Here is a 17,755-nt window from a genome sequence, read left to right on the forward strand (position 1 = left end):
TCAAGGTGGTCACGTGAGACTTTTATTGACAAAGCATCCGGGGCGTTGACACACGACCCCCACCCCCACCCCCCCGGGGTTCATTCACTCACGACGACGACGAAGGGGACCGGTGGGGAGGGGGTGGGGGCAAGGCCAGGTGAGGTTCACAGTGGACGTGTCGGGCTATGGGAGTGAGTGTCGGGCTATGGGAGTGAGAGTCTGGCTATGATAGTGAGTGTCTGGCTATGGGAGTGAGTGAGTGTCTGGCTATGATAGTGAGTGAGTGAGTGTCTGGCTATGGGAGTGAGTGTCTGGCTATGGGAGTGAGTGTCTGGCTGTGGGAGTGAGTGAGTGTCTGGCTATGGGAGTGAGCGAGTGTCTGGCTATGGGAGTGAGAGTCTGGCTATGGGACCTAGCGAGTGTCTGGCTATGGGAGTGAGTGAGTGTCTGGCTATGGGAGTGAGTGAGTGTCTGGCTATGATAGTGAGTGAGTGAGTGTCTGGCTATGGGAGTGAGTGTCTGGCTATGGGAGTGAGTGTCTGGCTGTGGGAGTGAGTGAGTGTCTGGCTATGGGAGTGAGCGAGTGTCTGGCTATGGGAGTGAGTGTCTGGCTATGGGAGTGAGAGTCTGGCTATGGGACCTAGCGAGTGTCTGGCTATGGGAGTGAGTGAGTGTCTGGCTATGGGAGTGAGTGAGTGTCTGGCTATGGGAGTGAGTGAGTGTCTGGCTATGGGAGTGAGTGAGTGTCTGGCTATGGGAGTGAGTGTCTGGCTATGGGAGTGAGTGAGTGTCTGGCTATGGGAGTGAGTGTCTGGCTATGGGAGTGAGTGAGTGTCTGGCTATGGGAGTGAGTGTCTGGCTATGGGAGTGAGTGAGTGTCTGGCTATGGGAGTGAGTGAGTGAGTGTCTGGCTATGATAGTGAGTGAGTGAGTGTCTGGCTATGGGAGTGAGTGAGTGTCTGGCTATGGGAGTGAGTGAGTGAGTGTCTGGCTATGGAAGTGAGTGAGTGTCTGGCTATGGGAGTGAGTGAGTGTCTGGCTATGGGAGCGAGTGTTTGGCTATGGGAGTGAGTGAGTGTCTGGCTATGGGAGTGAGTGTCTGGCTATGGGAGTGAGTGTCTGGCTATGATAGTGAGTGAGTGAGTGTCTGGCTATGGGAGTGAGTGTCTGGCTATGATAGTGAGTGAGTGAGTGTCTGGCTATGGGAGTGAGTGTCTGGCTATGATAGTGAGTGAGTGAGTGTCTGGCTATGGGAGTGAGTGTCTGGCTATGGGAGTGAGTGAGTGTCTGGCTATGATAGTGAGTGAGTGAGTGTCTGGCTATGGGAGTGAGTGTCTGGCTATGGGAGTGAGTGAGTGTCTGGCTATGGGAGTGAGTGAGTGAGTGTCTGGCTATGGGAGTGAGTGTCTGGCTATGATAGTGAGTGAGTGTCTGGCTATGGGAGTGAGTGAGTGTCTGGCTATGGGAGTGAGTGAGTGAGTGTCTGGCTATGGGAGTGAGTGTCTGGCTATGGGAGTGAGAGTCTGGCTATGGGAGTGAGCGTCTGGCTATGATAGTGAGTGAGTGTCTGGCTATGGGAGTGAGAGTCTGGCTATGGGAGTGAGTGTCTGGCTATGGGAGTGAGTGAGTGTCTGGCTATGGGAGTGAGTGTCTGGCTATGGGAGTGAGTGAGTGTCTGGCTATGGGAGTGAGTGAGTGTCTGGCTATGGGAGTGAGAGTCTGGCTATGGGAGTGAGCGTCTGGCTATGATAGTGAGTGAGTGTCTGGCTATGGGAGTGAGAGTCTGGCTATGGGAGTGAGTGTCTGGCTATGGGAGTGAGTGAGCGTCTGGCTATGATAGTGAGTGTCTGGCTATGGGAGTGAGTGAGTGTCTGGCTATGATAGTGAGTGAGTGAGTGTCTGGCTATGGGAGTGAGTGTCTGGCTATGGGAGTGAGTGTCTGGCTGTGGGAGTGAGTGAGTGTCTGGCTATGGGAGTGAGCGAGTGTCTGGCTATGGGAGTGAGTGTCTGGCTATGGGAGTGAGAGTCTGGCTATGGGACCTAGCGAGTGTCTGGCTATGGGAGTGAGTGAGTGTCTGGCTATGGGAGTGAGTGAGTGTCTGGCTATGGGAGTGAGTGAGTGTCTGGCTATGGGAGTGAGTGAGTGTCTGGCTATGGGAGTGAGTGTCTGGCTATGGGAGTGAGTGAGTGTCTGGCTATGGGAGTGAGTGTCTGGCTATGGGAGTGAGTGAGTGTCTGGCTATGGGAGTGAGTGTCTGGCTATGGGAGTGAGTGAGTGTCTGGCTATGGGAGTGAGTGAGTGAGTGTCTGGCTATGATAGTGAGTGAGTGAGTGTCTGGCTATGGGAGTGAGTGAGTGTCTGGCTATGGGAGTGAGTGAGTGTCTGGCTATGGAAGTGAGTGAGTGTCTGGCTATGGGAGTGAGTGAGTGTCTGGCTATGGGAGCGAGTGTTTGGCTATGGGAGTGAGTGAGTGTCTGGCTATGGGAGTGAGTGTCTGGCTATGGGAGTGAGTGTCTGGCTATGATAGTGAGTGTCTGGCTATGGGAGTGAGTGTCTGGCTATGATAGTGAGTGAGTGAGTGTCTGGCTATGGGAGTGAGTGTCTGGCTATGATAGTGAGTGAGTGAGTGTCTGGCTATGGGAGTGAGTGTCTGGCTATGGGAGTGAGTGAGTGTCTGGCTATGATAGTGAGTGAGTGAGTGTCTGGCTATGGGAGTGAGTGTCTGGCTATGGGAGTGAGTGAGTGTCTGGCTATGGGAGTGAGTGAGTGAGTGTCTGGCTATGGGAGTGAGTGTCTGGCTATGATAGTGAGTGAGTGTCTGGCTATGGGAGTGAGTGAGTGTCTGGCTATGGGAGTGAGTGAGTGAGTGTCTGGCTATGGGAGTGAGTGTCTGGCTATGGGAGTGAGAGTCTGGCTATGGGAGTGAGCGTCTGGCTATGATAGTGAGTGAGTGTCTGGCTATGGGAGTGAGAGTCTGGCTATGGGAGTGAGTGTCTGGCTATGGGAGTGAGTGTCTGGCTATGGGAGTGAGTGAGTGTCTGGCTATGGGAGTGAGTGAGTGTCTGGCTATGGGAGTGAGAGTCTGGCTATGGGAGTGAGCGTCTGGCTATGATAGTGAGTGAGTGTCTGGCTATGGGAGTGAGAGTCTGGCTATGGGAGTGAGTGTCTGGCTATGGGAGTGAGTGAGTGTCTGGCTATGGGAGTGAGTGTCTGGCTATGGGAGTGAGTGAGTGTCTGGCTATGGGAGTGAGTGAGTGTCTGGCTATGGGAGTGAGTGAGTGTCTGGCTATGGGAGTGAGTGAGTGTCTGGCTATGGGAGTGAGTGAGTGTCTGGCTATGGGAGTGAGTGAGTTAGTGTCGGGCTATGGGAGTGAGTGTCTGGCTATGGGAGTGAGTGAGTGTCTGGCTATGGAAGTGAGTGAGTGTCTGGCTATGGGAGTGAGTGAGTGTCTGGCTATGGGAGTGAGTGTGTGGCTATGGGAGTGAGCGTCTGGCTATGATAGTGAGTGAGTGTCTGGCTATGGGAGTGAGAGTCTGGCTATGGGAGTGAGCGTCTGGCTATGATAGTGAGTGAGTGTCTGGCTATGGGAGTGAGAGTCTGGCAATGGGAGTGAGTGTCTGGCTATGATAGTGAGTGAGTGAGTGTCTGGCTATTGGAGTGAGTGAGTGAGTGTCTGGCTATGGGAGTGAGCGTCTGGCTATGGGAGTGAGTGTCTGGCTATGATAGTGAGTGAGTGTCTGGCTATGGGAGTGAGTGTCTGGCTATGGGAGTGAGTGTCTGGCTATGGGAGTGAGCGTCTGGCTATGATAGTGAGTGTCTGGCTATGGGAGTGAGTGTCTGGCTATGATAGTGAGTGAGTGTCTGGCTATGGGAGTGAGTGTCTGGCTATGATAGTGAGTGAGTGAGTGTCTGGCTATGATAGTGAGTGAGCGTCTGGCTATGATAGTGAGTGAGTGAGTGACTGGCTATGGGAGTGAGAGTCTGGCTATGGGAGTGAGTGAGTGTCTGGCTATGATAGTGAGTGTCTGGCTATGGGAGTGAGCGTCTGGCTATGGGAGTGAGTGTCTGGCTATGGGAGTGAGAGTCTGGCTATGGGAGTGAGTGTCTGGCTATGGGAGTGAGTGTCTGGCTATGGGAGTGAGTGTCTGGCTATGGGAGTGAGTGTCTGGCTATGGGAGTGAGTGAGTGTCTGGCTATGGGAGTGAGTGAGTGAGTGTCTGGCTATGGGAGTGAGTGTCTGGCTATGATAGTGAGTGAGTGTCTGGCTATGGAAGTGAGTGAGTGTCTGGCTATGGGAGTGAGTGAGTGAGTGTCTGGCTATGGGAGCGAGTGTCTGGCTATGGGAGTGAGTGTCTGGCTATGGGAGTGAGTGAGTGTCTGGCTATGGGAGTGAGAGTCTGGCTATGGGAGTGAGTGAGTGTCTGGCTATGGGAGTGAGTGTCTGGCTATGGGAGTGAGTGAGTGAGTGTCCGGCTATGGGAGTGAGTGAGTGTCTGGCTAGGGGAGTGAGTGTCTGGCTATGGGAGTGAGTGAGCGTCTGGCTATGGGAGTGAGTGAGTGAGTGTCTGGCTATGGGAGTGAGTGTCTGGCTATGGGAGTAAGTGAGTGAGTGTCTGGCTATGGGAGTGAGTGAGTGTCTGGCTATGGGAGTGAGTGAGTGTCTGGCTATGGGAGTGAGTGAGTGTCTGGCTATGGGAGTGAGTGAGTGTCTGGCTATGGGAGTGAGTGAGTGAGCGTCTGGCTATGGGAGTGAGTGTCTGGCTATGGGAGTGAGTGAGTGTCTGGCTATGGGAGTGAGTGAGTGTCTGGCTATGGGAGTGAGTGAGTGTCTGGCTATGGGAGTGAGTGAGTGAGTGAGTGTCTGGCTATGGGAGTGAGTGAGTGTCTGGCTATGGGAGTGAGTGAGTGTCTGGCTATGGGAGTGAGTGAGTGTTTGGCTATGGGAGTGAGTGAGTGTTTGGCTATGGGAGTGAGTGTCTGGCTATGGGAGTGAGTGAGCGAGTGAATGGCTATGGGAGTGAGTGAGTGTCTGGCTATGGGAGTGAGTGAGTGTCTGGCTATGGGACCGAGTGAGTGTCTGGCTATGGGAGTGAGTGAGTGTCTGGCTATGGGAGTGAGTGAGCGAGTGTCTGGCTATGGGAATGAGTGAGTGTCTGACTATGGGAGTGAGTGAGCGAGTGTCTGGCTATGGGAGTGAGTGAGTGAGTGTCTGGCTATGGGAGTGAGTGAGCGAGTGTCTGGCTAATGGAGTGAGTGAGCGAGTGTCTGGCTATGGGAGTGAGTGTCTGGCTATGGGAGTGAGTGAGTGTCTGGCTATGGGAGTGAGTGAGTGAGTGTCTGGCTATGGGAGTGAGTGTCTGGCTATGGGAGTGAGTGAGTGTCTGGCTATGGGAGTGAGTGAGTGAGTGTCTGGCTATGGGAGTGAGTGAGTGCCTGTCTATGGGAGTGAGTGAGTAAGTGTCTGGCTATGGGAGTGAGCGAGTGTCTGGCTATGGGAGTGAGTGAGTGAGTGTCTGGCTATAGGAGTGAGTGAGTGTCTGGCTATGATAGTGAGTGAGTGAGCGTCTGGCTATGGGAGTGAGTGTCTGGCTATGGGAGTGAGTGAGTGTCTGGCTATGGGAGTGAGTGAGTGAGTGTCTGGCTATGGGAGTGAGTGAGTGTCTGGCTATGGGAGTGAGTGAGTGTTTGGCTATGGGAGTGAGTGAGTGTCTGGCTATGGGAGTGAGTGAGTGTCTGGCTATGGGAGTGAGTGTCTGGCTATGGGAGTGAGTGTTTGGCTATGGGAGTGAGTGAGTGTTTGGCTATGGGAGTGAGTGTCTGGCTATGGGAGTGAGTGAGCGAGTGAATGGCTATGGGAGTGAGTGTCTGGCTATGGGAGCGAGTGTTTGGCTATGGGAGTGAGTGAGCGAGTGAATGGCTATGGGAGTGAGTGAGTGTCTGGCTATGGGAGTGAGTGAGCGAGTGTTTGGCTATGGGAGTGAGTGTCTGGCTATGGGACCGAGTGAGTGTCTGGCTATGGGAGTGAGTGAGTGTCTGGCTATGGGAGTGAGTGAGCGAGTGTCTGGCTATGGGAGTGAGTGAGCGAGTGTCTGGCTATGGGAGTGAGTGAGTGTCTGGCTATGGGAGTGAGTGAGTGTCTGGCTATGGGAGTGAGTGAGTGAGTGTTTGGCTATGGGAGTGAGCGAGTGTCTGTCTATGGGAGTGAGTGAGTGAGTGTCTGGCTATGGGAGTGAGTGAGTGTCTGGCTATGGGAGTGAGTGAGTGAGTGTCTGGCTATGGGAGTGAGTGAGTGTCTGGCTATGGGAGTGAGTGTCTGGCTATGGGAGTGAGTGAGTGTCTGGCTATGGGAGTGAGTGAGTGAATGGCTATGGGAGTGAGTGAGTGAGTGTCTGGCTATGGGAGTGAGTGAGTGTCTGGCTATGGGAGTGAGTGAGTGTCTGGCTATGGGAGTGAGTGAGCGAGTGTTTGGCTATGGGAGTGAGTGAGTGTCTGGCTATGGGACCGAGTGAGTGTCTGGCTATGGGAGTGAGTGAGTGTCTGGCTATGGGAGTGAGTGAGCGAGTGTCTGGCTATGGGAGTGAGTGAGCGAGTGTCTGGCTATGGGAGTGAGTGAGTGTCTGGCTATGGGAGTGAGTGAGTGAGTGTCTGGCTATAGGAGTGAGTGAGTGTCTGGCTATGATAGTGAGTGAGTGAGCGTCTGGCTATGGGAGTGAGTGTCTGGCTATGGGAGTGAGTGAGTGTCTGGCTATGGGAGTGAGTGAGTGAGTGTCTGGCTATGGGAGTGAGTGAGTGTCTGGCTATGGGAGTGAGTGAGTGTTTGGCTATGGGAGTGAGTGAGTGTCTGGCTATGGGAGTGAGTGAGTGTCTGGCTATGGGAGTGAGTGTCTGGCTATGGGAGTGAGTGTTTGGCTATGGGAGTGAGTGAGTGTTTGGCTATGGGAGTGAGTGTCTGGCTATGGGAGTGAGTGAGCGAGTGAATGGCTATGGGAGTGAGTGTCTGGCTATGGGAGCGAGTGTTTGGCTATGGGAGTGAGTGAGCGAGTGAATGGCTATGGGAGTGAGTGAGTGTCTGGCTATGGGAGTGAGTGAGCGAGTGTTTGGCTATGGGAGTGAGTGTCTGGCTATGGGACCGAGTGAGTGTCTGGCTATGGGAGTGAGTGAGTGTCTGGCTATGGGAGTGAGTGAGCGAGTGTCTGGCTATGGGAGTGAGTGAGCGAGTGTCTGGCTATGGGAGTGAGTGAGTGTCTGGCTATGGGAGTGAGTGAGTGTCTGGCTATGGGAGTGAGTGAGTGAGTGTTTGGCTATGGGAGTGAGCGAGTGTCTGTCTATGGGAGTGAGTGAGTGAGTGTCTGGCTATGGGAGTGAGTGAGTGTCTGGCTATGGGAGTGAGTGAGTGAGTGTCTGGCTATGGGAGTGAGTGAGTGTCTGGCTATGGGAGTGAGTGTCTGGCTATGGGAGTGAGTGAGTGTCTGGCTATGGGAGTGAGTGAGTGAATGGCTATGGGAGTGAGTGAGTGAGTGTCTGGCTATGGGAGTGAGTGAGTGTCTGGCTATGGGAGTGAGTGAGTGTCTGGCTATGGGAGTGAGTGAGCGAGTGTTTGGCTATGGGAGTGAGTGAGTGTCTGGCTATGGGACCGAGTGAGTGTCTGGCTATGGGAGTGAGTGAGTGTCTGGCTATGGGAGTGAGTGAGCGAGTGTCTGGCTATGGGAGTGAGTGAGCGAGTGTCTGGCTATGGGAGTGAGTGAGTGTCTGGCTATGGGAGTGAGTGAGTGTCTGGCTATGGGAGTGAGTGAGTGTCTGGCTATGGGAGTGAGTGAGTGAGTGTTTGGCTATGGGAGTAAGTGTTTGGCTATGCGACCGAGTGAGTGTCTGGCTATGGGAGTGAGTGAGTGAGTGTCTGACTATGATAGTGAGTGAGTGAGTGTCTGGCTATGGGAGTGAGTGTCTGACTATGATAGTGAGTGAGTGAGTGTCTGACTATGATAGTGAGTGAGTGAGTGTTTGGCTATGGGAGTGGCGGCAGGCAGCTGTGTGAGCGGATGCCGGGGTGTAAATGGTCGGCCTCGTGGAGGTCCAGCGCCCGGCCCCCCACGCGGATTCCCCGCAAGCAGCCTGCGTAGTACGCCGAGATGGGGGCCGCCGTGAAGGCCACCGTGTCTGGGGGGGGGGCGAGTGAGAGGGGGGAGAGGTGGGGGGGAGGAGGGGTGGGCGGGTGGGGGGGAGAGTGGGGGGAGGGGGGGAGAGGAGGGGAGATGATGGGGGGAGGGGAGATGATGGGGAGATAGGGAGATGGTGCGATTGGCTCTTTACTCAATTCAGGAAACAAAGTTAGAGTGCTGTCCGTCGCTGGCCGCTCGGCATCTTGGGCGGTCTGGGTATTTGAGAGGGGTGGGTGGAGGGGGGGAGCTAAGCCCCCCCCCCTACAAACCCCCCCACCCCCAAGGACCCTACAGACACTCGCCTTGTTAGTTGAGCGGAAGCGTCGTGAAAACGGTGAAACGACGGCAGTGAAGAGTGAAGATCACGTGACCCCTCAGCGATCCAGCCACCCACCAACCAACTCGCCCGACCGCCCACCCAGCGACACAACCGCCCACCAACTCCAAAGACAAAGATCCCCCGCGTAGCCTCTAACAGGCAGTAGGGGCAAGTGCTGTTAGCGAGCAGCACCTGTGAAGGCTACCGGCACCGTGGCACACGAGGGGGTGGGTGGCTACCAGCACCCGCGCCCGACCGCCTTTGTCTCCCCCCAGTGGCGATGTTTCCACACTGCACCGGGTACTCATTTGAGGCTGAGTCGACCTAGGGGAGGCCCAGGACCGGTACAGATAATCGTCACCGGTGGTGTTGGTGGCCGTGAGCAGGAATCGAAACTCGGGTCGCCGGGTTTCGTAGCGCAGCGTAGCGCTAACCACTACACCCACCGCTCCCTACTCCACCCACCTACCCACCCACCCACCAACCCACCCACCCACCAACTCCATCCGCCCCCCCCCCCACCAAGTCACTAACTCAGCCACCCACCAAACTCATGGACCCACCCACCAACTCCACACACCCACCCACCAACTCACCCACCAACCCACCCACCCACCAACCCACCAACCAACCCAACCCACCCACCAACTCCACCCACCCACCCACCAACTCCACCCACCCACCCACCCACCAACTCCACCCACCCACCCACCAACTCCACCTACCAGAAAGGCCTCCCAGGCACGTGCGCAAACCCACCAACAACTTCAACCACCCACCAACTCCACCTCCAACCACCCACCAACTCCACCCACCCACCAACTCCACCCACCCACCAACTCCACTCACCCACGCACCAACTCCACCCACCCACCAACTCCACCCACCCACCCACCCACCAACTCCACACACACCCACCCACCCACCAACTCCACTCACCCACCCACCCAGCCACCAACTCCACCCACCAGGAAGGCCTCCCAGGCACGTTCGCAAACACACCAACAACTCCAACCACACACCCACCCACCCACCACCCCCCACCCACCCACCAACTCCACCCACCAGGAAGGCCTCCCAGGCACGTCCGCACGGCCCCCGTCAGGAGTGCGGCCACGGGGCGCCGGCCCCCCTCGGCCAGGGCCCCCACCGAGGCCCAGCCGTCCTTGCTGTGGCCCACGCCGTCCAGCTCGAGGCGCATCGACGTGGCGGTGGCGCTCAGGCCCAGGGAGTGCCACGCGCCGTCGCACAGGCCGCCGGCACGGGGGCCCCGGGCCCCGTCGGAGGGAGCCTCCTGGAAGAGCACCAACTCCTTACGCACGAAGACTCCCACGCCCTGGTGGAGGGGGGTGTGGGGGGTGGGGGGAGGGGGGATGAGAGGGCTCGGTGAGGGGTGGAGGGAGTGGAGGGAGTGGGGGGGGGGGTGATCCCTTGCTCGTGATGACCAAAAAATCTCTCCGTGGCAGAGGTGTTCATTGCAAGGGCCCCGCGGGCCACTGGACCATAGACTCAACACTGCCCATAGATTCAACACTGCACCACAGACTTAACACTGCACCATAGACTCAACACTGCACCATAGACTCAACACTGCCCATAGACTCAACACTACACCATAGACTCAACACTGCACCATAGACTCAACACTGCCCATAGATTCAACACTGCACCACAGACTTAACACTGCACCATAGACTCAACACTGCACCATAGACTCAACACTGCCCATAGACTCAACACTGCACCATAGACTCAACACTGCCCATAGATTCAACACTGCACCATACTCAACACTGCACCACAGACTCAACACTGCACCATAGACTCAGCACTGTGCCATAGACTCAGCACTGCACCATAGACTCAACACTGCCCATAGACTCACTCAACACTGCACCATAGACTCACTCAACACTGCCCATAGACTCAACACTGCACCATAGACTCAACACTACACCATAGACTCAGCACTGCACCATAGACTCAACACTGCCCATAGATTCAACATTGCACCACAGACTTAACACTGCACCATAGACTCAACACTGCACCATAGACTCAACACTGCCCATAGACTCAACACTGCACCATAGACTCAACACTGCCCATAGATTCAACACTGCACCATACTCAACACTGCACCACAGACTCAACACTGCACCATAGACTCAGCACTGTGCCATAGACTCAGCACTGCACCATAGACTCAACACTGCCCATAGACTCACTCAACACTGCACCATAGACTCACTCAACACTGCCCATAGACTCAACACTGCACCATAGACTCAACACTACACCATAGACTCAGCACTGCACCATAGACTCAACACTGCACCATAGACTCAACACAGCACCATAGACTCAACACTGCACCATAGACTCAACACTGCACCATAGACTCAACACTGCACCATAGACTCAACACTGCACCATAGACTCAGCACTGCACCATAGACTCAACACTGCCCATATACTCAACACTGCACGATAGACTCAACACTGTTCATGACTCAACACTGCACCATAGACACAACACTGCCCATATACTCAACACTGCACCATAGACTCAACACTGTCCATAGACTCAACACTGCATCATAGACTCAGCACTGCCCATAGCCTCAACACTGCCCATAGACTCAACACTGCACCATAGACTCAACACTGCCCATAGACTCAACACTGCACCATAGACTCAACACTGCACCATAGACTCAACACTGCACCATAGACTCAACACTGCACAATAGACTCAGCACTGCACCATAGACTCACCACTGCCCATATACTCAACACTGCACCATAGACTCAACACTGTTCATGACTCAACACTGCACCATAGACACAACACTGCCCATATACTCAACACTGCACCATAGACTCAACACTGTCCATAGACTCAACACTGCATCATAGACTCAGCACTGCCCATAGCCTCAACACTGCCCATAGACTCAACACTGCACCATAGACTCAACACTGCACCATAGACTCAGCACTGCACCATAGACTCAACACTGCACCATAGACTCAACACTGCACCATAGACTCAACACTGCACCATAGACTCAACACTGCACCATAGACTCAACACTGCACCATAGACTCAACACTGCACCATAGGCTCAGCACTGCACCACAGATTCAATACTGCACCACAGACTCAACACTGCACCATAGACTCAACACTGCCTCATAGACTCAACACTGCACCATAGACTCAACACTGCACCATAGACTCAACACTGCACCATAGACTCAACACTGCACCATAGACTCAACACTGCGCCATAGACTCAACACTGCGCCATAGACTCAACACTGCACCATAGACTCAACACTGCACCATAGACTCAACACTGCACCATAGACTCAACACTGCACCATAGACTCAACACTGCACCATAGACTCAACACTGCACCATAGGCTCAGCACTGCACCACAGACTCAATACTGCACCACAGACTCAACACTGCACCATAGACTCAACACTGCACCATAGACTCAACACTGCACCATAGACTCAACACTGCACCATAGACTCAACACTGCACCATAGACTCAACACTGCACCATAGACTCAACACTGCACCATAGACTCAACACTGCACCATAGACTCAACACTGCACTACAGACTCAACACTGCACCATAGACTCAACACTGCACCACAGACTCAACACTGCACCATAGACTCAGCACTGCACCACAGACTCAACACTGCACTATAGACTCAACACTGCACCATAGACTCAACACTGCACCATAGACTCAACACTGCACCATAGACTCAACACTGCACCACAGACTCAACACTGCACCATAGACTCAACACTCCACCATAGACCCAACACTGCACCATAGACTCAACACTGCACCATAGACTCAACACTGCACCATAGACTCAACACTGCACCATAGACTCAACACTGCACCATAGACTCAACACTGCTTCACAGTCTCAACACTACACCATAGACTCAACACTGCCCATAGACTCAGCACTGCCCATAGACTCAACACAGCACCATAGACTCAACACTGCACCATAGACTCAACACTGCATCATAGACTCACACTGCACCACTGACTCAGCACTGCCCATAGACTCAACACTGCACCATAGACTCAACACTGCACCATAGACTCAGCACTGCCCATAGACTCAACACTGCACCATAGACTCAACACTGCACCACCGACTCAACACTGCCCATAGACTCAACACTGCACCATAAACTGAACACTGCACCATAGACTCAACACTGCACCATAGACTCAACACTGCACCATAGACTGAACACTGCACCATAGACTCAACACTGCACCATAGACTCAACACTGCACCATAGACTCAACACTGCACCACAGACTCAACACTGCACCATAGACTCAACACTGCACCACCGACTCAACACTCCACCATAGACTCAACACTGCCCATAGACTCAACACTGCACCATAGACTCAACACTGCACCATAGACTGAACACTGCACCCTAGACTGAACACTGCACCATAGACTCAACACTGCACCATAGACTCAACACTGCACCATAGACTCAACACTGCACCATAGACTCAACACTGCCCATAGACTCAACACTGCACCACAGACTCAACACTGCACCATAGACCCAACACTGCTTCATTGTCTCAACACTGCACCATAGACTCAACACTGCACCATAGACTCAACACTGCACCATAGACTCAACACTGCACCATAGACTCAACACTGCACCATAGACTCAACACTGCACCATAAACTCAACACTGCACCACCGACTCAACACTCCACCATAGACTCAACACTGCACTATAGACTCAACACTGCACCACAGACTCAACACTGCACCATAGACTCAACACTGCACCACCGACTCAACACTCCACCATAGACTCAACACTGCCCATAGACTCAACACTGCACCATAGACTCAACACTGCACCATAGACTGAACACTGCACCATAGACTCAACACTGCACCATAGACTCAACACTGCACCATAGACTCAACACTGCACCATAGACTCAACACTGCACCATAGACTCAACACTGCCCATAGACTCAACACTGCACCACAGACTCAACACTGCACCATAGACCCAACACTGCTTCATTGTCTCAACACTGCACCATAGACTCAACACTGCACCATAGACTCAACACTGCACCATAGACTCAACACTGCACCATAGACTCAACACTGCACCATAAACTCAACACTGCACCACCGACTCAACACTCCACCATAGACTCAACACTGCACTATAGACTCAACACTGCACCATAGACTCAACACTGCACCATAGACTCAACACTGCACCATAGACTCAACACTGCACCATAGACTCAACATTGCACCATAGACTCAACACTGCACCATAGACTCAACACTGCACCATAGACTCAACACTGCACCATAGACTCAACACTGCACCATAGACTCAACACTGCACCATAGACTCAACACTGCCCATAGACTCAACACTGCACGATAGACTCAACACTGCACCACCGACTCAACACTGCACCACAGACTCAACACTGCACCATAGACCCAACACTTCACCATAGACTCAACACTCCACCATAGACCCAACACTTCACCATAGACTCAACACTGCACCATAGACTCAACACTGCACCATAGACTCAACACTGCACCATAGACTCAACACTGCACCACAGACTCAACACTGCACCATAGACTCAACACTGCACTACAGACTCAACACTTCACCATAGACTCAACACTGCACCATAGACTCAACACTTCACCATAGACTCAGCACTGCACCATAGACCCAACACTTCACCACAGACTCAACACTGCACCATAGACTCAACACTTCACCATAGACTCAACACTGCACCATAGACTCAACACTGCTTCACAGTCTCAACACTACACCATAGACTCAACACTGCCCATAGACTCAGCACTGCCCATTGACTCAACACTGCACCATAGACTCAACACTGCACCATAGACTCAACACTGCATCATAGACTCACACTGCACCACTGACTCAGCACTGCCCATAGACTCAACACTGCACCATAGACTCAACACTGCACCATAGACTCAGCACTGCCCATAGACTCAACACTGCACCATAGACTCAACACTGCACCACCGACTCAACACTGCCCATAGACTCAACACTGCACCATAAACTGAACACTGCACCATAGACTCAACACTGCACCATAGACTCAACACTGCACCATAGACTGAACACTGCACCATAGACTCAACACTGCACCATAGACTCAACACTGCACCATAGACTCAACACTGCACCACAGACTCAACACTGCACCATAGACTCAACACTGCACCACCGACTCAACACTCCACCATAGACTCAACACTGCCCATAGACTCAACACTGCACCATAGACTCAACACTGCACCATAGACTGAACACTGCACCATAGACTCAACACTGCACCATAGACTCAACACTGCACCATAGACTCAACACTGCACCATAGACTCAACACTGCACCATAGACTCAACACTGCCCATAGACTCAACACTGCACCACAGACTCAACACTGCACCATAGACCCAACACTGCTTCATTGTCTCAACACTGCACCATAGACTCAACACTGCACCATAGACTCAACACTGCACCATAGACTCAACACTGCACCATAGACTCAACACTGCACCATAAAGTCAACACTGCACCACCGACTCAACACTCCACCATAGACTCAACACTGCACTATAGACTCAACACTGCACCACAGACTCAACACTTCACCATAGACTCAACACTGCACCATAGACCCAACACTTCACCACAGACTCAACACTGCACCATAGACTCAACACTGCACCATAGACTCAACACTGCACCATAGACTCAACACTGCACCATAGACTCAACACTGCACCATAGACTCAACACTGCCCATAGACTCAACACTGCACCACAGACTCAACACTGCACCACAGACTCAACACTGCCCATAGACTCAACACTGCACCATAGACTCAACACTGCCCATAGACTCAGCACTGCACCATAGACTCAACACTGCACCATAGACCCAACACTGCTTCATTGTCTCAACACTGCACCATAGACTCAACACTGCACCATAGACTCAACACTGCACCATAGACTCAACACTGCACCATAGACTCAACACTGCACCATAAAGTCAACACTGCACCACCGACTCAACACTCCACCATAGACTCAACACTGCACTATAGACTCAACACTGCACCACAGACTCAACACTTCACCATAGACTCAACACTGCACCATAGACCCAACACTTCACCACAGACTCAACACTGCACCATAGACTCAACACTGCACCATAGACTCAACACTGCACCATAGACTCAACACTGCACCATAGACTCAACACTGCACCATAGACTGAACACTGCACCATAGACTCAACACTGCACCATAGACTCAACACTGCACCATAGACTCAACACTGCACCATAGACTCAACACTGCACCATAGACTCAACACTGCCCATAGACTCAACACTGCACCACAGACTCAACACTGCACCATAGACCCAACACTGCTTCATTGTCTCAACACTGCACCATAGACTCAACACTGCACCATAGACTCAACACTGCACCATAGACTCAACACTGCACCATAGACTCAACACTGCACCATAAACTCAACACTGCACCACCGACTCAACACTCCACCATAGACTCAACACTGCACTATAGACTCAACACTGCACCATAGACTCAACACTGCACCATAGACTCAACACTGCACCATAGACTCAACACTGCACCATAGACTCAACATTGCACCATAGACTCAACACTGCACCATAGACTCAACACTGCACCATAGACTCAACACTGCACCATAGACTCAACACTGCACCATAGACTCAACACTGCACCATAGACTCAACACTGCCCATAGACTCAACACTGCACGATAGACTCAACACTGCACCACCGACTCAACACTGCACCACAGACTCAACACTGCACCATAGACCCAACACTTCACCATAGACTCAACACTCCACCATAGACCCAACACTTCACCATAGACTCAACACTGCACCATAGACTCAACACTGCACCATAGACTCAACACTGCACCATAGACTCAACACTGCACCACAGACTCAACACTGCACCATAGACTCAACACTGCACTACAGACTCAACACTTCACCATAGACTCAACACTGCACCATAGACTCAACACTTCACCATAGACTCAGCACTGCACCATAGACCCAACACTTCACCACAGACTCAACACTGCACCATAGACTCAACACTTCACCATAGACTCAACACTGCACCATAGACTCAACACTGCTTCACAGTCTCAACACTACACCATAGACTCAACACTGCCCATAGACTCAGCACTGCCCATTGACTCAACACTGCACCATAGACTCAACACTGCATCATAGACTCACACTGCACCACTGACTCAGCACTGCCCATAGACTCAACACTGCACCATAGACTCAACACTGCACCATAGACTCAGCACTGCCCATAGACTCAACACTGCACCATAGACTCAACACTGCACCACCGACTCAACACTGCCCATAGACTCAACACTGCACCATAAACTGAACACTGCACCATAGACTCAACACTGCACCATAGACTCAACACTGCACCATAGACTGAACACTGCACCATAGACTCAACACTGCACCATAGACTCAACACTGCACCATAGACTCAACACTGCACCACAGACTCAACACTGCACCATAGACTCAACACTGCACCACCGACTCAACACTCCACCATAGACTCAACACTGCCCATAGACTCAACACTGCACCATAGACTCAACACTGCACCATAGACTGAACACTGCACCATAGACTCAACACTGCACCATAGACTCAACACTGCACCATAGACTCAACACTGCACCATAGACTCAACACTGCACCATAGACTCAACACTGCCCATAGACTCAACACTGCACCACAGACTCAACACTGCACCATAGACCCAACACTGCTTCATTGTCTCAACACTGCACCATAGACTCAACACTGCACCATAGACTCAACACTGCACCATAGACTCAACACTGCACCATAGACTCAACACTGCACCATAAAGTCAACACTGCACCACCGACTCAACACTCCACCATAGACTCAACACTGCACTATAGACTCAACACTGCACCACAGACTCAACACTTCACCATAGACTCAACACTGCACCATAGACCCAACACTTCACCACAGACTCAACACTGCACCATAGACTCA

At 52.7% G+C, this 17,755-nt stretch overlaps 1 protein-coding gene across 1 annotated transcript in view; it reads right to left on the minus strand.

Moving 5' to 3' along the window:
• Positions 1-17,755, minus strand: part of LOC116957929 (vitamin K-dependent protein S-like) — a 122,807-nt gene continuing 105,052 nt past the window's right edge. The window contains exons 12-13 of the mRNA XM_076058056.1: positions 9,528-9,798; positions 1-8,141 (exon numbers count right to left, since the gene is read on the minus strand). Of these exons, the coding sequence (XP_075914171.1) occupies positions 7,990-8,141; positions 9,528-9,798 (423 nt within the window). The 3' untranslated portion in view covers positions 1-7,989. The remainder of the gene's footprint in view (positions 8,142-9,527; positions 9,799-17,755) is intronic.

Source organism: Petromyzon marinus (genome assembly GCF_048934315.1).
Source record: "Petromyzon marinus isolate PM22_M1 ecotype Great Lakes invasive population chromosome 67 unlocalized genomic scaffold, UKy_Petmar_22M1.pri1.0 chr67_unloc.6, whole genome shotgun sequence".
In the NCBI taxonomy this organism is placed as follows: domain Eukaryota; kingdom Metazoa; phylum Chordata; class Hyperoartia; order Petromyzontiformes; family Petromyzontidae; genus Petromyzon; species Petromyzon marinus.